General features: G+C 42.5%; 1 protein-coding gene and 3 non-coding genes across 4 annotated transcripts in view; 3 read left to right on the top strand and 1 right to left on the bottom strand.

Moving 5' to 3' along the window:
• The first annotated feature begins 5,973 nt into the window (after positions 1-5,973).
• On the top strand, positions 5,974-6,045 carry TRNAE-UUC (transfer RNA glutamic acid (anticodon UUC)). The gene has a single exon. It is a non-coding gene; the product is annotated as a tRNA-Glu (tRNA).
• A 1,082-nt stretch (positions 6,046-7,127) lies between these two features.
• Positions 7,128-7,199, top strand: TRNAE-UUC (transfer RNA glutamic acid (anticodon UUC)). Its single transcript has one exon. It is a non-coding gene; the product is annotated as a tRNA-Glu (tRNA).
• Positions 7,200-7,668: 469 nt separating this feature from the next.
• On the bottom strand, positions 7,669-7,750 carry TRNAL-AAG (transfer RNA leucine (anticodon AAG)). The gene has a single exon. It is a non-coding gene; the product is annotated as a tRNA-Leu (tRNA).
• Positions 7,751-13,679: 5,929 nt separating this feature from the next.
• The window catches only part of LOC144954984 (ubiquitin carboxyl-terminal hydrolase-like), a 36,096-nt gene continuing 25,210 nt past the window's right edge, over positions 13,680-24,565 (top strand). The window contains exons 1-3 of the mRNA XM_078885347.1: positions 13,680-13,828; positions 17,415-17,426; positions 20,432-20,557. Of these exons, the coding sequence (XP_078741473.1) occupies positions 13,781-13,828; positions 17,415-17,426; positions 20,432-20,557 (186 nt within the window). The 5' untranslated portion in view covers positions 13,680-13,780. The remainder of the gene's footprint in view (positions 13,829-17,414; positions 17,427-20,431; positions 20,558-24,565) is intronic.

Genomic DNA, 24,565 nt, shown 5'->3' with positions numbered 1-24,565 from the left:
GCTGTCCTGAGGGATCCGAGAGGCCTACGTCGGGGCCTACGTCGAGGCCCACGTGGGGGCCTACATAGAAGCCTACGTCGAGGCCTACTTCGTGGCCTACGTCGGGGCCTACGTCTACGTCGAGGCTACTTCGAGGCCTACGTCGGGGCCCACGTGGGGGCCTACGTGGGGGCCTACGTCGGGACCTACGTCGAGGCCTACATAGAGGCCTACGTCGGGGCCCACGTGGGGGCCTACATAGAGGCCTACGTCGGGGCCTACGTCGAGGCCTACGTGGAGGCCTACATAGAGGCCTACGTCGGGGCCCACGTGGAGGCCTACATAGAGGCCTACGTCGGGGCCCACGTCGAGGCCCACGTGGGGGCCTACATAGAGGCCTACGTCGGGGCCTACGTCGAGGCCCACGTGGAGGCCTACATAGAGGCCTACGTGGAGGCCTACATAGAGGCCTACGTCGGGGCCCACGTCGAGGCCCACGTGGGGGCCTACATAGAAGCCTACGTCGAGGCCTACTTCGAGGCCTACGTCGGGGCCTACGTCGAGGCCTACTTCGAGGCCTACGTCGGGGCCCACGTGGGGGCCTACGTGGGGGCCTACGTCGAGGCCTACGTGGAGGGTGCTCGTCAATGGAAGCAGAACAATGAAGCTGATGGGCCAAACATCTCGCCTCTCCACGTCCACATCACGCAACTATTCGGCCTCGGCGCCTCCAGGCCGCACGCCCGCTGCTGCTCTGCTGTAGTACACACAGCTGCGGCTGCTTCGTGTATGACTCCTGCAACTGCAGTTGGGTCGGCTGCAGCTGCTACAGCAGCTGCAACAACAACAGCAGCTGCAACAACAACAGCAGCTGCAACAACAACAGCAGCTGCAACAACAACAGCAGCTGCAACAACAACAGCAGCTGCAACAGCAGCTGCAACAGCAGCTGCAACATCAGCTGCAACAACAACAGCAGCTGCAACAACAACAACAGCAGCTGCAACAACAACAACAGCAGCTGCAACAACAACAACAGCAGCTGCAACAACAACAACAGCAGCTGCAACAACAACAACAGCAGCTGCAACAACAACAACAGCAGCTGCAACAACAACAACAGCAGCTGCAACAACAACAGCAGCTGCAACAACAGCAGCTGCAACAACAACAGCAGCTGCAACAACAACAGCAGCTGCAACAACAACAGCAGCTGCAACAACAACAGCAGCAAGATGGCGGCGGCGTGTGCGGCCGTGTGTGCGTTGTGCTGCATGGGTGTGGGCTGTGCGTGAGAGTGGGTGAGGGTGAGCTGCGTGTGAGTGAGCTGTTTGTGTGTTTAAATTTAGTGTTTTAAAGATGTCAATTCACCTGCTGTGTATCTTACTACTGTCCTTCCCGGCCATATCTAGTGCCACACTCAACTCTACAAACGGCTACCCGCGTTACTTCGCGTCAATACTTATTGCTAAATTTGCCACTACACCTGCTAATGAAACAACTTATAGACACTTCTACACTCCATCATTGTATCCTTTTAAACCCTATCTTTGTCCCATTACTTCACCAGCACTCCTTCCAAACTTCATTCTGCTCTTAAAAATAACACCATCTGTGAGCTGCTGCTATTCGTCCAAGGTTCGTCGCTCTTCATCCTTTCACAGAAAATACCTGTGCAAACTATTAATTCTACTTTTCTTATTTCTGGGTGGTATTGAGCTTCATCCTGGCCCAAATGTAAAGAACTCATATAATTCTGTAGATTTTTCTGGCAGAAAAGGTGTTGGTGTTCTACATGTCAACATCAGAGGGCTTTTGATTAAATTAAGTCAACTAAAACTAGAAGTAGCAAATCTTGACCCGGACATATTTTGCCTAACAGAAACATTTCTCACTCCTGCCGTCAATGACTTGCAGATTACGATTGACAACTACAACCTTTTTCGGCTTGACCGAGGATCTAAAGGAGGTGGAATTGCCATCTATGTTCGTAATACTATTGCATGTTCACCAGCTCACTCCTTGTTTAAAAAATGTTGCTTTGAAGGTCTGGCTCTCAGAATAACTCTCCCTAATAATCAACACATATTGGTAGTGTGCTGCTATAGACCGCCTAGTGGTAAGGATGTTGAAGCTGCATCTGCACTGAGAGAGCTTCTTGGGGGCCTCCCTAAAGGTGAAATAGTTTTAGTGGGTGATCTAAATTGGAATTGGCTAAACCCGCCGGCCGTGGCCACAAATTTTGCAGATGAATTTAACCTGTTTCAATTAATAAATGTCCCCACAAGACCCAACCTAAAAAATCCGGGACAGTCATCTCTGCTTGACGTCCTATTGACAAATGCCCCTCACAATTTCGCACTGACTGGTGTTCTAGGTAATAACCTTAGTGATCACTCCTTCATTTTTGGGGTGAGATCATCAGCCAGACACAAAGCCCCCCCTAAATTGGTTGAGAAGCACTCCATGAGACACTTCAGCATACAGGCATTTACTAATGATGTGCTTCACTCGGATATTGACAAGGTCTGTGATATTCCAAACCTGACTACGGCTTGGGAGACCTTCAGGTACACGTTTCTACAAATTCTTAACAAACATGCTCCGTTGGTTAAATTTAAAACTAAAGGCAATCGTCCACCATGGTTTGATCCTTTGATTACAAAACTCATGAAAACTAGAGACAAGGCTTGGGCATGTGCTCAGAAAAGTAATTTGGTTAATGACTGGCTAGAATACAGGATTTTAAGGAATAGATGCGTCAAAAAAATACGGCATGCAAAAAATGACTACTTCTCTTCTACTCTCCTTGAATCTCATGGAAATGCCAGGATTTTCTGGAAAACAATCAAATGTATCGAAAAGGCATCCAAAACAGATCATCTGCCCGTTCAGCTTAACCGAAATGGGGAATATTTTTCAGATCCCCAAAAAATAGTTGACAATTTTAACCTTCATTTTTCTGAAGCTGGTACCCTATTTGATAATCTATTGGGAGTCACCCCTGCTCATGCAAATTCCTACACCCCTATCCAAACATTAAGCGAATTTAGTTTTCAGCCAATCCACGAAAGTAATGTTCTGAAACAACTGTCCTTCCTCAAAGGGTCCTCCTCTACCGGAGCAGATAGTATTCCCGTCTTTGCTCTACTAAGTGTTGGTCACCTAATATACAAACCTATAGCCCATATTTTCAACCTGTCCATCAAAGAAGCATCAGTTCCTCTAGAATGGAAACATTCCTATGTTCGTCCACTTCACAAAGGGGGCCCTAAAGATGATCCAAATAACTACCGACCTATCTCAATTTTGTCCCCGTTGATGAAAATTTTTGAAAAATTATTGAACTACCAAATTATCAGTTTCCTGTCCGCCAACAATCTATTACATCTAAAACAATCTGGGTTCCGAAAAAAATACAGCACCACATCTGCTGCATTAGACTCTATGAATCACATTTACAGTAGCCTTGATAATAAGCAGTACTGCGCCTGTCTTTTTCTTGACTTGTCCAAAGCTTTTGATACAGTAGACCACAACATCCTGCTTAGTAAAATAAGTTGCCTCGGTTTTTCCGAAAACACAGTAAAATGGTTAAAAAATTACCTCTTTTCTCGCACCCAAACTGTATTCACAGATGGTTGGAGGTCAAACAGTGTTAAGATAACAAAAGGGGTTCCACAGGGTTCCATTCTCGGCCCCCTCTTGTTCTCTCTTTATGTAAATGACTTGGGCACTGAACTGGATTATTCCAGGGTAAATCTTTTTGCAGATGACACGGTACTAATTACTGCTGGCCGCTCTCCGGATGACGTGATTGCTAAGCTCCAGAGTGATTTCAACAAACTACAACATCAGCTAGTTGCTCTTAAACTAGTCCTAAATCCTGCCAAAACCAAGGTGCTATGCTTCTCACCAGGACTAAAGCGGGAAGTTATTTTCCCCAAATTACATTCCTTAAATAATGATCAAATAGAGCAAGTTAAGATCTATAAGTATCTTGGGATCATCCTGGATTCAAAACTGAATTTTGAAGATCACATTGATTATATTGGGAAAAAGACAAAAATTAAAATTGGTTTTCTATATCGACACAAGCACTGCTTCCCCCCTATGTTCCGTTTGGAATTGATTAAAGCTACCATACTGCCTCTACTTGATTACTGTGACATTGTTTATAAATCAGCCCCAAGTACTGTACTGAAGAAGCTTGACTCAATGTATCACTCGGCCTTAAGATTTGCATTGAACTGCCCATATAGGACTCACCACTGTGACCTCTACATTGGGTCAAACTTAACATCTCTGAATGTTCGACGGCTTGTGCACCAGATCTTATTTATTCATGATGTACTTGCAAAAGAATCTGCAGATTACCTGCTGGATCTCATCTCTGTTTCAAAGAACAAATTTGACCTAAGGTCTACACTCATTTACCAGCTTAATATTCCCTATTGCCGTACATATACTGGAGGAAGGGCCTTTGCTATTGATGCCCCCAGGGTCTGGAATGCTGTTGCCAATAAATTGAAACTTGAGTCACTACCTATGAGATCTTCACTCAAAACTGCTCTAGAGGAGTTGTACACCCCTAGCTGCCAGTGCTATTCAGTGACCTAAAATAAAATGTTTCGCTCCGGATGATCGCTACAAAGTATGACCTGTGTTTTGATTTAGTGTGCTGATCTTAAAGGTGGAGTGACTCATGCAGCCAGCTATGGCTGCAGGGTTTTGGTAGTACATGTTGTTTATGCCATTTATTGTGAAAATTCTGTCACAGTTCCTATGATTGCTTTTTCATTGCTTTCATGGCTTTATTTTGGTGATTTCGAAAAGTGTATTGGTTTAGCCATGTTTGTTTGTTGTAGTACAGAGTTAGACTGATGGCCTTAATTTAAGCTGTCTTGTGGTTGTTGTTGTTGTTGTTTGACTTGCATCCCACTGGGATTTTTGCACACAGCGTTGGTGTACGGTGTTTTTTCTGCAATATTTTGCTGTCTTTTCTTGGATTTTCTGTTTGCACTTAGTCACATATTCACTTTAAGATGTTTTTTTGTTCATGTTTTTGTTTTTTGTTTGTTGCGGTTGCACCCGATTCAAGAGCTGAATGGCTCACAGGGCTATACCTAATAAATGAACTTGAACTTGAACTTGAAGTTCAGTAAAGTCACGTACATAAAAAAAATTTAAAATAATAAAAGCAAAAAAAAACCCCCACGACGTTTCGATCGCAACACAACGTTGTGGCTATTTTTAGCTTTTATTATTTTGAATTCATTAACATTTTTATTTATTTTATTTTTTATTTTCTACCTACGTGACTTTACCGAAAGAACCAATAATATGGTAGTTGTGTTAATTAAACACAAAAAAATCGTTGTTTGGTGGCGCTGTAGTGTCACAGCGCCCCCTGCTGTTCAGAAGCTGCAACTGCAGGGAGACGTTTTTATTATACTGGTAGGAACGAAGTGGACCAGACCACCAATAGATTATATCGTCCGTCCGTCCGTCCGTGTATCAACATCGACCCCTACTGCAAACACTTGGCAGGACCCTACAAAAACCTTTTGACTCAGTGGGGCTTTCCTGGCTTAACAAGTGTAATAATACATTATGTTTATATTATTTGGTTATTCGTTCCTACCAGCCCACCCCGCAGGGTCCTGTTTAAACTCACTTCCTCAAAAATCCTCAAAAAATAAATCTTGTAACTCAATGTTTACACACTTCCCAATGCGCTATCGACTGCAAACTTCATGTAGGTGTGTCATACTGATGACAATACGATATTCTATCATAAAATAGTCAAAAACATAGATTTTTTTTTTAGATTTGAAGCTTTCGTGTCTGCAAGGATTCATACTCTTTATTTTTAAATCCTTTATATTAAGTTCGCTTGCTTGCTTAGGACCACTAGTGTATAGTGTAGTGTATGTAGTGTATAGTGTAGTATATAGTGTAGTGTATAGTGATAGTGGTGGTGTTGATGCCTAGTCCCATATGGTCTAGTGGTTAGGATTCCTGGTTTTCACCCAGGCGGCCCGGGTTCAATTCCCGGTATGGGAACTACCGGTTTTTTTATTGTAATTGTTTTTATCGTTTTGTTGTTTTTATTATCCCACAGTTGTGGCAGTAGTTGCATTGATTAAATGTATTTTAAATAGTTTTTTCTGTTTGTGTATCTATCATCTAACAGCAGTGGCAGTAGTTGCATTCATTAAATGTACACTAGTGTAGTATTTAGTGTAGTGTATCGTGTAGTGTATCGTGTAGTGTATAGTGCAGTGTATAGTGTAGTGTATAGTGTAGTGTATAGTGTAGTGTATAGTGTCCTAGTACACTAGTGTAGTGTATAGTGTAGTGTATAGTAGTGTATAGTGTAGTGTATGTAGTGTATAGTGTAGTGGATAGTGTAGTAGTGTATAGTGTAGTAGTGTATAGTGTAGTGTATAGTGTAGTATGCTAGTACAGCACTAGTGTATAGTGTAGTGTATAGTGTAGTGTATAGTGTAGTGTGTAGTGTAGTGTATAGTAGTGTATAGTGTAGTGTATGTAGTGTATAGTGTAGTGTATAGTGTAGTGGATAGTGTAGTAGTGTATAGTGTAGTGTATAGTGTAGTGTATAGTGTAGTGTGTAGTGTAGTGTATAGTAGTGTATAGTGTAGTGTATGTAGTGTATAGTGTAGTGTATAGTGTAGTGGATAGTGTAGTAGTGTATAGTGTAGTGTATAGTGTAGTGTAGTAGTGTATAGTGTAGTAGTGTATAGTGTAGTGTATGTAGTGTATAGTGTAGTGTATAGTGTAGTGGATAGTGTAGTAGTGTATAGTGTAGTGTATAGTGTAGTGTATAGTGTAGTGTGTAGTGTAGTGTATAGTAGTGTATAGTGTAGTGTATGTAGTGTATAGTGTAGTGTATAGTGTAGTGGATAGTGTAGTAGTGTATAGTGTAGTGTATAGTGTAGTGTATAGTGTATGTAGTATATAGTGTAGTGTATAGTGTAGTATGCTAGTACAGCACTAGTGTATAGTGTAGTGTATAGTGTAGTATGCTAGTACAGCACTAGTGTATAGTGTATGTAGTATATAGTGTAGTGTATAGTGTAGTATATAGTGTAGTGTTTAGTGATAGTGGTGGTGTTGATGCCTAGTCCCATATGGTCTAGTGGTTAGGATTCCTGGTTTTCACCCAGGCGGCCCGGGTTCAATTCCCGGTATGGGAACTATCGATTTTTTATTGTAATTTTTTAAAATAGTTTTGTTGTTTTTATTATCCCACAGTTGTGGCAGTAGTTGCATTGATTAAATGTATTTTTAAATAGTTTTTTCTGTTTGTGTATCTATCATCTAACAGCAGTGGCAGTAGGTGCATTCATTAAATGTACACTAGTGTAGTATATAGTGTAGTGTATAGTGTAGTGTATCGTGTAGTGTATAGTAGTGTAGTGTCCTAGTACACTAGTGTAGTGTATAGTGTAGTGTAGTGTGTAGTGTAGTGTATAGTGTAGTGTATAGTGTAGTGTATAGTGTAGTGGATAGTGTAGTGTATAGTAGTGTATAGTGTAGTGTCCTAGTACACTAGTGTAGTGTATAGTATAGTGTAGTGTATAGTGTAGTGTGTAGTGTATACTCGTATAGTGTAGTGTTTGTTGAATTGTGATTTTTTAAAAATAATTTTAATTAAAAATATACTGGCAGCGGTGGGATTTGAACCCACGCCTCCGAAGAGACTGGAGCCTTAATCCAGCGCCTTAGACCGCTCGGCCACGCTACCCACGGGATCCACTCGGCGACCAGAGCCCTCTTGAGGTCACCACCGCCGGCCTTTTTCCACTAAATTTGTTTATACTACAAGGATAACTTTAATAAATATTTAAAAAAAGGTTTAAAGTTTATTTTATTGCATTTCTTGAGGGAAAGTAGCCCCCCTTTTGCCTCACACATTGCGTGTAAAACTCGCCGATCGCGTCTTTTGGTTTGTTTACATTTATTTTGCCGCTATAAATCTTCGTATGGAGAGGCGATGATGTTCATGATATCGGCAATTGGTTGAGCACCTATCATTTGTGATAGCCAGGTCGCTTATGAAAACGAATATAATAGCCTAAGTGCGCTTTACCTGGTGAAATAAGTGTTTAAAAAGTTTCGTTTTAGTTTAATATATGGGTCTCTATGTATCTCTACAGGTCTCTATGTATCTTTATGGGTCTCTGTGTATCTCTATGGGTCTCTATGTGTCTATATGGGTCTCTATGTATCTCTACAGGTCTCTATGTATATTTATGGGTCTCTATGTATCTCTATGTATCTCTATGGGTACGGTTAGGGTACGGGTATGTGTCTCTATGTATCTCTATGGGTCTTTATGCATCTCTATGGGTCTCTGTGTATCTCTATGGGTCTCTATGTATCTCTATGGGTCTCTGTGTATCTCTGTGTATCTCTATGTATCTCTATGGGTCTTTATGCATCTCTATGGGTCTCTGTGTATCTCTATGGGTCTCTATATATCTCTATGGGTCTTTATGCATCTCTATGGGTCTCTGTGTATCTCTATGGGTCTCTATGTGTCTCTATGGGTCTTTATGCATCTCTATGGGTCTCTGTGTATCTCTATGGGTCTCTGTGTATCTCTATGGGTCTTTATGCATCTCTATGGGTCTCTATGTATCTCTATGGGTCTCTGTGAATCTCTATGGGTCTCTATGTATCTCTATGGGTCTCTGTGTATCTCTATGTATCTCCATGGGTCTCTATGTATCTCTATGGGTCTCTATGTATCTTTATGGGTCTCTATGTGTCTCTATGTATCTCTATGGGTCTCTATGTATCTTTATGGGTCTCTGTGTATCTTTATGGGTCTCTGTGAATCTCTATGGGTCTCTGTGAATCTCTATGGGTCTCTATGTATCTTTATGGGTCTCTATGTGTCTCTATGTATCTCTATGGGTCTCTATGTATCTTTATGGGTCTCTGTGTATCTTTATGGGTCTCTGTGAATCTCTATGGGTCTCTGTGAATCTCTATGGGTCTCTATGTATCTTTATGGGTCTCTGTGTATCTTTATGGGTCTCTGTGAATCTCTATGGGTCTCTGTGAATCTCTATGGGTCTTTATGCATCTCTATGGGTCTCTGTGTATCTCTATGGGTCTCTATGTGTCTCTATGGGTCTTTATGCATCTCTATGGGTCTCTGTGTATCTCTATGGGTCTCTATGTATCTCTATGGGTCTCTGTGTATCTCTATGGGTCTCTGTGTATCTCTATGGGTCTCTATGTATCTCTATGGGTCTCTGTGTATCTCTATGGGTCTCTGTGTATCTCTATGGTTCTCTATGTATCTCTATGGGTCTCTGTGTATCTCTATGGGTCTCTGTGTATCTCTATGGGTCTCTATGTATCTCTACAGGTCTCTATGTATCTCTATGGGTCTCTGTGTATCTCTATGGGTCTTTATGTATCTCTATGGGTCTCTGTGAATCTCTATGGGTCTCTGTGTATCTCTATGGGTCTCTATGTATCTCTACAGGTCTCTATGTATCTCTATGGGTCTCTATGTATTTCTATGGGTCTCTGTGAATCTCTATGGGTCTCTATGTATCTATATGTGTCTCTATGTATCTCTATGGGTCTCTGTGTATCTCTATGTATCTCCATGGGTCTCTATGTATCTCTATGGGTCTCTATGTATCTTTATGGGTCTCTATGTGTCTCTATGTATCTCTATGGGTCTCTATGTATCTTTATGGGTCTCTATGGGTCTCTATGTATCTTTATGGGTCTCTGTGTATCTTTATGGGTCTTTGTGAATCTCTATGGGTCTCTGTGAATCTCTATGGGTCTCTATGTATCTTTATGGGTCTCTATGTGTCTCTATGTATCTCTATGGGTCTCTATGTATCTTTATGGGTCTCTGTGTATCTTTATGGGTCTCTGTGAATCTCTATGGGTCTCTGTGAATCTCTATGGGTCTCTGTGAATCTCTATGGGTCTTTATGCATCTCTATGGGTCTCTGTGTATCTCTATGGGTCTCTATGTGTCTCTATGGGTCTTTATGCATCTCTATGGGTCTCTGTGTATCTCTATGGGTCTCTATGTATCTCTATGGGTCTCTGTGTATCTCTATGGGTCTCTGTGTATCTCTATGGGTCTCTATGTATCTCTATGGGTCTCTGTGTATCTCTATGGGTCTCTGTGTATCTCTATGGGTCTCTATGTATCTCTATGGGTCTCTGTGTATCTCTATGGGTCTCTGTGTATCTCTATGGGTCTCTATGTATCTCTACAGGTCTCTATGTATCTCTATGGGTCTCTGTGTATCTCTATGGGTCTTTATGTATCTCTATGGGTCTCTGTGAATCTCTATGGGTCTCTGTGTATCTCTATGGGTCTCTATGTATCTCTACATGTCTCTATGTATCTCTATGGGTCTCTATGTATCTCTATGGGTCTCTGTGAATCTCTATGGGTCTCTATGTATCTATATGTGTCTCTATGTATCTCTATGGGTCTCTGTGTATCTCTATGTATCTCCATGGGTCTCTATGTATCTCTATGGGTCTCTATGTATCTTTATGGGTCTCTATGTGTCTCTATGTATCTCTATGGGTCTCTATGTATCTTTATGGGTCTCTGTGAATCTTTATGGGTCTCTGTGAATCTCTATGGGTCTCTGTGAATCTCTATGGGTCTCTATGTATCTTTATGGGTCTCTATGTGTCTCTATGTATCTCTATGGGTCTCTATGTATCTTTATGGGTCTCTGTGTATCTTTATGGGTCTCTGTGAATCTCTATGGGTCTCTGTGAATCTCTATGGGTCTCTATGTATCTTTATGGGTCTCTATGTGTCTCTATGTATCTCTATGGGTCTCTATGTATCTTTATGGGTCTCTGTGTATCTTTATGGGTCTCTGTGTATCTTTATGGGTCTCTGTGAATCTCTATGTGTCTCTATGTATCTCTACAGGTCTCTGTGTATCTTTATGGGTCTCTGTGTATCTCTATGGGTCTCTGTGAATCTCTATGGGTCTCTATGTATCTCTACGGGTCTCTATGTATCTCTAGATCTACAGAACGTGAAGAACCAGTGGCATCTACATCTGCAGAACTTTTAGAACCAGTGGCATCTACATCTGCAGAACATGAAGAACCAGTGGCATCTACATCTGCAGAACGTGAAGAACCAGTGGCATCTACATCTGCAGAACGTGAAGAACCAGTGGCATCTACATCTACAGAACATGAAGAACCAGTGGCATCTACATCTACAGAACGTGAAGAACCAGTTGCATCTACATCTGCAGAACGTGAAGAACCAGTGGCATCTACATCTGTAGAACGTGAAGAACCAGTGGCATCTACATCTACAGAACGTGAAGAACCAGTGGCATCTACATCTGCAGAACGTGAAGAACCAGTGGCATCTACATCTGTAGAACGTGAAGAACCAGTGGCATCTACATCTGCAGAACGTGAAGAACCAGTGGCATCTACATCTGCAGAACGTGAAGAACCAGTGGCATCTACATCTACAGAACTTGAAGAACCAGTGGCATCTACATCTGCAGAACTTGAAGAACCAGTGGCATCTACATCTGTAGAACGTGAAGAACCAGTGGCATCTACATCTACAGAACGTGAAGAACCAGTGGCATCTACATCTGCAGAACGTGAAGAACCAGTGGCATCTACATCTACAGAACGTGAAGAACCAGTGGCATCTACATCTGCAGAACGTGAAGAACCAGTGGCATCTACATCTGCAGAACGTGAAGAACCAGTGGCATCTACATCTGTAGAACGTGAAGAACCAGTGGCATCTACATCTACAGAACGTGAAGAACCAGTGGCATCTACATCTGTAGAACGTGAAGAACCAGTGGCATCTACATCTGCAGAACGTGAAGAACCAGTGGCATCTACATCTGCAGAACGTGAAGAACCAGTGGCATCTACATCTACAGAACATGAAGAACCAGTGGCATCTACATCTACAGAACGTGAAGAACCAGTTGCATCTACATCTGCAGAACGTGAAGAACCAGTGGCATCTACATCTGTAGAACGTGAAGAACCGGTGGCATCTACATCTACAGAACGTGAAGAACCAGTGGCATCTACATCTGCAGAACGTGAAGAACCAGTGGCATCTACATCTGTAGAACGTGAAGAACCAGTGGCATCTACATCTGCAGAACGTGAAGAACCAGTGGCATCTACATCTGCAGAACGTGAAGAACCAGTGGCATCTACATCTACAGAACTTGAAGAACCAGTGGCATCTACATCTGCAGAACTTGAAGAACCAGTGGCATCTACATCTGTAGAACGTGAAGAACCAGTGGCATCTACATCTACAGAACGTGAAGAACCAGTGGCATCTACATCTGCAGAACGTGAAGAACCAGTGGCATCTACATCTACAGAACGTGAAGAACCAGTGGCATCTACATCTGCAGAACGTGAAGAACCAGTGGCATCTACATCTGCAGAACGTGAAGAACCAGTGGCATCTACATCTGTAGAACGTGAAGAACCAGTGGCATCTACATCTACAGAACGTGAAGAACCAGTGGCATCTACATCTGTAGAACGTGAAGAACCAGTGGCATCTACATCTGCAGAACGTGAAGAACCAGTGGCATCTACATCTGCAGAACGTGAAGAACCAGTGGCATCTACATCTACAGAACTTGAAGAACCAGTGGCATCTACATCTGCAGAACGTGAAGAACCAGTGGCATCTACATCTACAGAACTTGAAGAACCAGTGGCATTTACATCTGCAGAACGTGAAGAACCAGTGGCATCTACATCTACAGAACTTGAAGAACCAGTGGCATCTACATCTACAGAACGTGAAGAACCAGTGGCATCTACATCTGCAGAACGTGAAGAACCAGTGGCATCTACATCTGCAGAACGTGAAGAACCAGTGGCATCTACATCTACAGAACTTGAAGAACCAGTGGCATTTACATCTGCAGAACGTGAAGAACCAGTGGCATCTACATCTGCAGAACGTGAAGAACCAGTGGCATCTACATCTGCAGAACGTGAAGAACCAGTGGCATCTACATCTGCAGAACGTGAAGAACCAGTGGCATCTACATCTGCAGAACGTGAAGAACCAGTGGCATTTACATCTGCAGAACGTGAAGAACCAGTGGCATCTACATCTACAGAACTTGAAGAACCAGTGGCATCTACATCTACAGAACGTGAAGAACCAGTGGCATCTACATCTGCAGAACGTGTAGAACCAGTGGCATCTACATCTACAGAACTTGAAGAACCAGTGGCATCTACATCTGCAGAACGTGAAGAACCAGTGGCATCTACATCTGCAGAACGTGAAGAACCAGTGGCATCTACATCTGCAGAACGTGAAGAACCAGTGGCATCTACATCTACAGGAGGTTATACAACTTTTAAATCAATTCCCCGTGTTGTAACAGGGGAGCAAAGTTGATAACTTACGAACAACCCCGACTTACGAACACAACCATGCATGTTCGTAAGTCGGGGAACGCAGCAAATTATAAATAAATAAATAACAGCCGCCCCATTCTCTATCCGCTGCGAACGTTCTGGACGGGTGACGTCACCGGCCCCTCCCCCCACCCCGCGGGGCCCCGCCCCCCGCCGTGACGTCACCGCGCAGGGCGTGGCGCCGACTATAAAAGGAATTTCGCCGCCGCATTGGAAGCAAATTGCGGAGCGCTTTTGTATCTCTCTGTCTAAGCACCCGTCCGTCTTTGTATCTCTTTATTGTCCCGGCCGTCTTTGTCTTTCTAAAGCGATGTCAGCACAACACCAATGCCTCATGCCTTTGGAAGCGAACCCCGAGGTGAGAGAGAAAGATGAGTGTTGGTGTTGGTGAGCTTGACATTGTTGCGTGTGTGACAATGTAAATTGATTAGTCGTTTGTAATCGCATTAAAAGCTGTCGTCGGGCGAGTTGAAATAAGATGTAAACTGCTGTAACGATGTTAATGATTTATATCGTGATAATGTGGAGCAAAAATTGTGATTTTTTTTACCTCAGAAACCGTAATTGCAATGTTATAATGCATCATATTGTCATTAATTGTATTAATAATTATTTCAACGGAGTTAAAATAAGGTGTAAACTACATCAACAATGTTAATGATTTATATCGTGATAATGTGGAGCAAAAATTTGCAATATTTTTACCTCAAACCTTAATTGCAATGTTATGCATCATATTGTCTTTAATTGTATTAATAATTATTTTATCCGAGTTAAAATAAGGTGTAAACTACATTAACAATGTTAATGATTTATATCGTGATAATTTGGCGCGAAAATTGTGATTTTTTTTTTTTACCTCAGAAACCCTCATTGCAATGTTATAATGCATCATATTGTCATTAATTGTATTAATAATTATTTCAGCGGAGTTAAAATAAGGTGTAAACTACTGTAACGATGTTTATAATTTATATCGTGATAATGTGGAGCAAAAATTGGGATTTTTTAACCTCATAAACCTTAATTGCAATGTTATAATGCATCATATTGTCATTAATTGTATTAATAATTATTTTATCCGAGTTAAAATAAGGTGTAAACTACATTAACAATGTTAATGATTTATATCGTGATAATTTGGCGCGAAAATTGTGATTTTTTTTTTACCTCAAACCTTAATTGCAATGTAATGCATCATATTGTCATTAATTTCATAATTATTTTATCCGAGTTAAAATAAGGTGTAAACTACTGAAACAATTTAAATTATGTTTATCGTGATAATGTAGCGCTAAAATTGGGATTTTTTTACCTCATAAACCTTAATTGCAATGTTATAATTCGTCATTAATTGCATTAAAACTCACTTCAGTCGAGTTAAAATAAGGTGTAAACTACAGTAACAATGTTAAAGCTTTATATTGTAATAATGTGGCGATAAAATAGCGATATTTTTTACCTCATTAACCTAAATTGCAATGTTATAATGCGTTATAATGTCATTAATTGCATCAAAATAATTACTAAGCCGCGTTAAAACAAGATAAACTACGATAACGATGTTAATCTTTAATACCGTGATAATGTGGTGATACAATTGCAATACTTTTTTAACTTTTAATTTTAATGTTTAAATGCGTTTAATCGTATTAATTGGAATTAAAGTTAAAACTAGTATAACTGTAACGCTTTAAACCCTAACACGGCGCAATGATAACATTTATTGTGCAAATGTTAAATCTTAAGACGATACTTTACAATCTATAACTAATTATGTGTAATTATATAGAATTATATTACAATGTAAACGGGGGGGGGGGGGGGGTGGGGGCTAATGACAGTGTTATAAGGTAATAATTACTAACATGGCATATAAATAAGCTAATAATAATTACTAATGTTATATTCCATTTAAATAAGCTAATCATCATAATTACTTATGATATATTCCATATAAATAAGGTGATAATTACTAACATGATATCTAAATAATCTAATCATAATTACTAATGTTATATTCCATTTAAATAAGCTAATCATTAGAATTATTAATGTTATATTCCATATAAGGTAATCATAATTACTAATGTTATATTCCATATAAATAAGGTAATCATTATAATTGCTAATGTTATATACCGTTAATATTAATAAGCTAATTATTAACGGCTAATGATGCATTCCATTAATAGAAATAAGCTTATTCTTGGTTCTTTCGGTAAAGTCACGTAGAAGGGAAATAATAAAATAAAAAAATTATAAAAAATAAATATGAATCCCTGCAGTCACGAAAGCGTTAAATAAAAAAATAAGCTTCATTTTTAGAATTACTAATGTTACATGCCATTATATAAAAAAAGTTAAAATTACTGATCTCACATGCCATTATATAAATAAGGTTAAAATTACTGATCTCACATGCCATTATATAAATAAAGTTAAAATTACTGATCTCACTTGCCATTATATAAATAAGGTTAAAATTACTGATCTCACATGCCATTATATAAATAAAGTTAAAATTACTGATCTCACATGCCATTATATAAATAAGGTTAAAATTACTGATCTCACATGCCATTATATAAATAAAGTTAAAATTACTGATCTCACATGCCATTATATAAAAAAGTTAAAATTACTGATCTCACTTGCCATTATATAAATAAGGTTAAAATTACTGATCTCACTTGCCATTATATAAAAAAGTTAAAATTACTGATCTCACATGCCATTATATAAATAAGGTTAAAATTACTGATCTCACTTGCCATTATATAAATAAAGTTAAAATTACTGATCTCACATGCCATTATATAAATAAGGTTAAAATTACTGATCTCACATGCCATTATATAAATAAAGTTAAAATTACTGATCTCACTTGCCATTATATAAATAAGGTTAAAATTACTGATCTCACATGCCATTATATAAATAAAGTTAAAATTACTGATCTCACATGCCATTATATAAATAAGGTTAAAATTACTGATCTCACATGCCATTATATAAATAAAGTTAAAATTACTGATCTCACATGCCATTATATAAAAAAGTTAAATTACTGATCTCACATGCCATTATATAAATAAGGTTAAAATTACTGATCTCACATGCCATTATATAAATAAAGTTAAAATTACTGATCTCACTTGCCATTATATAAAAAAGTTAAATTACTGATCTCACATGCCATTATATAAATAAAGTTAAAATTACTGATCTCACTTGCCATTATATAAATAAAGTTAAATTACTGATCTCACTTGCCATTATATAAATAAGGTTAAAATTACTGATCTCACATGCCATTATATAAATAAAGTTAAATTACTGATCTCACATGCCATTATATAAATAAGGTTAAAATTACTGATCTCACATGCCATTATATAAAAAAGTTAAATTACTGATCTCACATGCCATTATATAAATAAGGTTAAAATTACTGATCTCACATGCCATTATATAAATAAAGTTAAAATTATCGATCTCACATGCCATTATATAAATAAGCTAATTATTATATTGACTAAAGTTATAACCCATTAATATGAATAGTGAGATCCCACAACTTTTAAATGTTAACATTTTATTTTTGGCATCGTCATCATCGATTGCTTGATTGACCGTGGCACAAATGTTATCGCGGTGTCTTAATCGTTTATAAAAGGAGATTTTAAAAGTTGTAATACATTTTGTAAAAAAAAACAATTTGAATGGAGGAGAGAATTGGTAGCTCGGATAGGCGAGCAATGCCCCGGTCAGAGTGGAATTGGTAGAGCGGATAAGGACCGCAGTTTGATTTGCACCGCTTAACTAATTGTGTTGTGTGTGTGCACGTGTGTGTGCACGTGTGTGTGTGTGCGCGTGTGTGTGTGCGTGCACGTGTGTGTGCGTGCACGTGTGTGTGTGCACGTGTGTGTGTGTGTGTACAGGTGGTGAATCAGGTGAGTGGTTATTGGGGTTACCCTGGTGGGTGTGGTCGGTGCGGGTAACCTGGTGGGTGTGGTCATTGCGGTTACCCTAGTGGGTGTGGTTATTGCGGTTAACCTGGTGGGTGTGGTCAATGCGGTTATCCTGGTGGGTGTGGTCAGTGCGGTTAACCTGGTGGGTGTGGTCATTGCGGTTACCCTAGTGGGTGTGGTTATTGCGGTTAACCTGGTGGGTGTGGTCAATGCGGTTACCCTGGTGGGTGAGGTCAGTGCGGGTAACCTGGTGGGTGTGGTTATTGCGGTTAACCTGGTGGGTGTGGTCAGTGCGGGTAACCTGGTGGGTGTGGTCAGTGCGGTTACCCTGGTGGGTGTGGTTATTGCGGGTAACCTGGTGGGTGTGGTCAGTGTGGGTAACCTGGTGGGTGTGGTCATTGCGGTTACCCTGGTGGGTGTGGTCACTGCGGGTAACCTGGTGGGTATGGTCATTGCGGTTACCCTGGTGGGTGTGGTCAGTGCGGGTAACCTGGTGGGTGTGGTCAGTGCGGGTAACCTGGTGGGTGTGGTCATTGCAGTTACCCTGGTGGGTGTGGTCATTGCGGTTACCCTGGTGGGTGTGGTCATTGCGGTTACCCTGGTGGGTGTAGTCACTGCGGGTAACCTGGTGGGTGTGGTCAGTGCGGGTAACCTGGTGGGTGTGGTCATTGTGGGTAACCTGGTGGGTGTGGTCATTGCGGTTACCCTGGTGGGTGTGGTCATTGCGGTTACCCTGGTGGGTGTGGTCATTGCGGGTAACTTGGTGGGTGTGGTCATTGCGGTTACCCTGGTGGGTGTGGTCATTGCGGGTAACCTGGTGGGTGTGGTCATTGCGGTTACCCTGGTGGGTGTGGTCATTGCGGGTAACTTGGTGGGTGTGGTCATTGCGGTTAACCTGGTGGGTGTGGTCATTGCGGTTACCCTAGTGGGTGTGGTTATTGCGGTTAACCTGGTGGGTGTGGTCAATGCGGTTATCCTGGTGGGTGTGGTCAGTGCGGTTAACCTGGTGGGTGTGGTCATTGCGGTTACCCTAGTGGGTGTGGTTATTGCGGTTAACCTGGTGGGTGTGGTCAATGCGGTTACCCTGGTGGGTGAGGTCAGTGCGGGTAACCTGGTGGGTGTGGTTATTGCGGTTAACCTGGTGGGTGTGGTCAGTGCGGGTAACCTGGTGGGTGTGGTCAGTGCGGTTACCCTGGTGGGTGTGGTTATTGCGGGTAACCTGGTGGGTGTGGTCAGTGTGGGTAACCTGGTGGGTGTGGTCATTGCGGTTACCCTGGTGGGTGTGGTCACTGCGGGTAACCTGGTGGGTATGGTCATTGCGGTTACCCTGGTGGGTGTGGTCAGTGCGGGTAACCTGGTGGGTGTGGTCAGTGCGGGTAACCTGGTGGGTGTGGTCATTGCAGTTACCCTGGTGGGTGTGGTCATTGCGGTTACCCTGGTGGGTGTGGTCATTGCGGTTACCCTGGTGGGTGTAGTCACTGCGGGTAACCTGGTGGGTGTGGTCAGTGCGGGTAACCTGGTGGGTGTGGTCATTGTGGGTAACCTGGTGGGTGTGGTCATTGCGGTTACCCTGGTGGGTGTGGTCATTGCGGTTACCCTGGTGGGTGTGGTCATTGCGGGTAACTTGGTGGGTGTGGTCATTGCGGTTACCCTGGTGGGTGTGGTCATTGCGGGTAACCTGGTGGGTGTGGTCATTGCGGTTACCCTGGTGGGTGTGGTCATTGCGGGTAACTTGGTGGGTGTGGTCATTGCGGTTAACCTGGTGGGTGTGGTTATCACTGCTAAGGAAGGGTGGTTATCGCAGAACCGTGGATGTTGATGTTACCAATGAAAGAGAGAGAGTGTCTAATGACGGGCCGGGTGTCCGCGCCTGTACCCCGGGGATAACCTGGTGGGTGTGGTTATCACTGATAAAGAAGGGTGGTTATCGTGGATGTTGATGTTGGTGGTGGTCCTTACCAACGAGAAAGGGTCTAATGACTGGCCGGGTGTCCGTGTCTGTACCCCGGGGGTAACCTGGGTGGGTGTGGTCATTGCGGTTAACCTGGGTGGGTGCGGTCATTGCGGTTAACCTGGGTGGGTGTGGTTATCACTGATAAAGAAGGGTGGTTATCGTGGATGTTGATGGTGGTGGTCCTTACCAACGAGAAAGGGTCTAATGACTGGCCGGGTGTCCGTGCCTGTACCCCGGGGGTAACCTGGGTGGGTGTGGTCATTGCGGTTAACCTGGGTGGGTGCGGTCATTGCGGTTAACCTGGGTGGGTGTGGTTATCACTGATAAAGAAGGGTGGTTATCGTGGATGTTGATGTTGGTGGTGGTCTTTACCAACGAGAGAGAGAGAGAGTGTCTAACCACGGGCCGGGTGTCCGCGCCTGTACCCCGGGGATAACCTGGTGGGTGTGGTTATCACTGAAAAAGAAGGGTGGTTATCGTGGATGTTGATGTTGGTGGTGGTCCTTACCAACGAGAAAGGGTCTAATGACTGGCCGGGTGTCCGTGCCTGTACCCCGGGGGTAACCTGGGTGGGTGGGGTTATCCCTGATAAGGAAGGGTGGTTATTGCGGAATCGTGGATATTGATGTTGATGTTACCAACGAGAAAGGGTCTAACGACGGGCCGGGTGTCCGTGCCTGTACCCCGGGGGTAACCTGGGTGGGTGCTGTAATTGCGGTTACCCTGGGTGGGTGCTGTAATTGTGGTTAACCTGGTGGGTGTGGTTATCACTGCTAAGGAAGGGTGGTTATCGCAGAACCGTAGATATTGATGTTACCAACGAAAGAGAGAGAGTGTCTAACCACGGGCCGGGTGTCCGCGCCTGTACCCCGGGGATAACCTGGTGGGTGTGGTTATCACTGCTAAGGAAGGGTGGTTATCGCAGAACCGTGGATATTGATGTTGGCAACGAGAGAGAGAGAGAGTGTCTAACGACGGGCCGGGTGTCCGCGCCTGTACCACCACCACCACCACCCAACCTGCAACCCGTCAGCTGCTGGCGCTGCTGGGGGTACGAGGCCTGTTGGCAAGAGACTTGCTGGGCTTGGAGGGCGCTGACCTGGCAGGAATCACACGTCCAGCGCACGCCATCATCTTGCTGCTGCCTCGTGCTGCCCACGTGAGTCACCTCTCCTCCGCCCCCGGCAGTCTGTGTAGACCGTGCGTCTTCTTGGTTCTTTGGGTAAAGTCGTCGCGTAGAAGGGAAGTAATAAAATGATAAAAATCAAACATTTAATACGATTCTCACGACGTTTCGGCCACAACGCAAGCAGCCGTCCTCAGGTGAAGAACAGGTCTGTCGGAAGACAGCGTCATTCACATCATCAACATCATCATCATCAACATCATCATCTTTTGTTTTCGGATTTAAAGCTTTCGTGACTGCAGGGATTCATTTTCTTGGTTCTTTCGGTAAAGTCACGTAGAAGGGAAGTAATAAAATGATAAAAATAAAACATAATAAAATACGATTCTCACGACGTTTCGGCCACAACGCAAGCAGCCGTCCTCAGGTGAAGAACAGGTCTGTCGGAAAGACAGCGTCATTCACATCATCAACATCATCATCATTAACATCATCATCAACATCATCATCTACATCATCAACATCATTATCTTTTGTTTTTCGGATTTAAAGCTTCTTTCGTGACTGCAGGGATTCATCTTCTTGGTTCTTTGGGTAAAGTCACCACGTAGAAGGGAAATAATAAAATGATAAAAATAAAACATTATAAAATACAATTCTCACGACGTTTCGGCCACAACGCAAGCAGCCGTCCTCAGGTGAAGAATGAAACACCACCAAGCTTGGAGCGTATATTTAAGCTGCTGGGTTTTCAAAGTCATTATGCCCGTGCATTATGCAGGATTAGCAGCATCAAAGGGAGGGGATAGGGTGTGGCATTAACAACGGGAAGCTTGGTGGTGTTTCATTCTTCACCTGAGGACGGCTGCTTGCGTTATGGCCGAAACGTCGTGAGAATTATTTTATGTTTTATTTTTATTATTTTATTATTTCCCTTCTACGCGACGACTTTACCGAACGAACCAAGAAGATGAATCCCTGCAGTCACGAAAGCTTTAAATCTGAAAAAAAAAAGATGATGATGTTGATGATGTAGATGATGATGTTGATGATGATGTTAATGATGATGATGTTGATGATGTGAATGACGCTGTCTTTCCGACAGACCTGTTCTTCACCTGAGGACGGCTGTTTGCGTTGTAGCCGAAACGTCGTGAGAATTATTTTATTTTTATTATTTTATTATTTCCCTTCTACGTGACTTTACCGAAAGAACAAAGAAGATGAATCCCTGCAGTCACGAAAGCTTCAACTCTAGAATTAGGTTTTTACCCTTTAAACTGGTACAAAACTGACACCTTTATACAAGGCATCATGTTTGCAATAACCACAACACAAGCAGTCAAAATGCAAAAAAAAACCTCTGATAATGGTAATGATATGGACCGATCAACTTCAAGGACAGTGCATATCATTACCATTATCAGAGTTTTTTTTTTGCATTTTGACTGCTTGTGTTGTGGTTATTGCAAACATGATGCCTTGTATAAAGGTGTCAGTTTTGTACCAGTTTAAAGGGTAAAAACCTACTACTGTAGTGTAGTGGTTAGCGCTACGCTGCGCTATGAACCCGGCGACACGAGTTCGATTCCCGCTCACGGCCAACACCAGTGACGATTATCTGAACCGGTCCCGGGCCTCCCCTAGGTCGACTCAGCCTGAAATGAGGACCTGGTGAGGTTGTTAAAACATCGCCACTGGGGAGACAAAGGCGGCCGGGCGTGGTGCTGGCCACCCACCCCCTCGTGTACCGTTCCGGCCTTCATAGGTGCTCGCTAACAGCACTTGCCCCTACAGTCTGTTAAAGGCGGTACGGGGGGGGGTCTTTGTTTTGGCGGTCTATATAGACTGTATGTGTGTGTGTGTGTACTGGCAGTCTATATAGACTGTATGTGTGTACTGGCAGTCTATATAGACTGTATGTGTGTGTGTGTGTGTACTGGCAGTCTATATAGACTGTATGTGTGTGTGTGTGTGTACTGGCAGTCTATATAGACTGTATGTGTGTGTGTGTGTGTACTGGCAGTCTATATAGACTGTATGTGTGTACTGGCAGTCTATATAGACTGTATGTGTGTGTGTGTGTGTACTGGCAGTCTATATAGACTGTATGTGTGTGTGTGTGTGTACTGGCAGTCTATATAGACTGTATGTGTGTGTGTGTGTGTACTGGCAGTCTATATAGACTGTATGTGTGTACTGGCAGTCTATATAGACTGTATGTGTGTGTGTGTGTGTACTGGCAGTCTATATAGACTGTACGCGTGTGTGTGTACTGGCAGTCTATATAGACTGTATGTGTGTGTGTGTGTACTGGCAGTCTATATAGACTGTATGTGTGTGTGTGTGTGTGTACTGGCAGTCTATATAGACTGTATGTGTGTGTGTGTGTACTGGCAGTCTATATAGACTGTATGTGTGTGTGTGTGTGTACTGGCAGTCTATATAGACTGTATGTGTGTGTGTGTGTGTACTGGCAGTCTATATAGACTGTACGCGTGTGTGTGTGTACTGGCAGTCTATATAGACTGTATGTGTGTGTGTGTGTACTGGCAGTCTATATAGACTGTACGCGTGTGTGTGTGTGTGTGTACTGGCAGTCTATATAGACTGTGTGTGTGTGTGTACTGGCAGTCTATATAGACTGTGTGTGTGTGTACTGGCAGTCTATATAGACTGTATGTGTGTGTGTGTGTGTGTACTGGCAGTCTATATAGACTGTACGCGTGTGTGTGTGTACTGGCAGTCTATATAGACTGTATGTGTGTGTGTGTGTACTGGCAGTCTATATAGACTGTATGTGTGTGTGTGTGTACTGGCAGTCTATATAGACTGTATGTGTGTGTGTGTGTACTGGCAGTCTATATAGACTGTATGTGTGTGTGTGTGTACTGGCAGTCTATATAGACTGTATGTGTGTATGTGTGTACTGGCAGTCTATATAGACTGTATGTGTGTGTGTGTGTACTGGCAGTCTATATAGACTGTATGTGTGTGTGTGTGTACTGGCAGTCTATATAGACTGTATGTGTGTATGTGTGTACTGGCAGTCTATATAGACTGTATGTGTGTGTGTGTGTACTGGCAGTCTATATAGACTGTATGTGTGTGTGTGTGTACTGGCAGTCTATATAGACTGTATGTGTGTGTGTGTGTACTGGCAGTCTATATAGACTGTATGTGTGTGTGTGTGTACTGGCAGTCTATATAGACTGTATGTGTGTGTGTGTACTGGCAGTCTATATAGACTGTATGTGTGTGTGTGTGTGTACTGGCAGTCTATATAGACTGTATGTGTGTGTGTGTACTGGCAGTCTATATAGACTGTATGTGTGTGTGTGTGTGTGTACTGGCAGTCTATATAGACTGTATGTGTGTGTGTGTGTGTGTACTGGCAGTCTATATAGACTGTATGTGTGTGTGTACTGGCAGTCTATATAGACTGTATGTGTGTGTGTGTGTACTGGCAGTCTATATAGACTGTATGTGTGTGTGTGTGTACTGGCAGTCTATATAGACTGTACGTGTGCGTGTGTGTACTGGCAGTCTATATAGACTGTATGTGTGTGTGTGTGTACTGGCAGTCTATATAGACTGTACGTGTGCGTGTGTGTACTGGCAGTCTATATAGACTGTATGTGTGTGTGTGTGTACTGGCAGTCTATATAGACTGTACGTGTGCGTGTGTGTACTGGCAGTCTATATAGACTGTATGTGTGTGTGTGTGTGTACTGGCAGTCTATATAGACTGTATGCGTGTGTGTGTGTGTACTGGCAGTCTATATAGACTGTATGTGTGTGTGTGTGTGTACTGGCAGTCTATATAGACTGTATGTGTGTGTGTGTACTGGCAGTCTATATAGACTGTATGTGTGTGTGTGTGTACTGGCAGTCTATATAGACTGTATGTGTGTGTGTGTGTACTGGCAGTCTATATAGACTGTATGTGTGTGTGTGTGTACTGGCAGTCTATATAGACTGTATGTGTGTACTGGCAGTCTATATAGACTGTATGTGTGTGTGTGTGTACTGGCAGTCTAT

The sequence above is a fragment of the Lampetra fluviatilis genome, unplaced genomic scaffold (assembly GCF_964198595.1).
Source record: "Lampetra fluviatilis unplaced genomic scaffold, kcLamFluv1.1 SCAFFOLD_171, whole genome shotgun sequence".
NCBI lineage: Eukaryota > Metazoa > Chordata > Hyperoartia > Petromyzontiformes > Petromyzontidae > Lampetra > Lampetra fluviatilis.
Note: the sequence above shows the minus strand (reverse complement) of the source record. Positions and strands in the feature narration are given on the sequence as shown.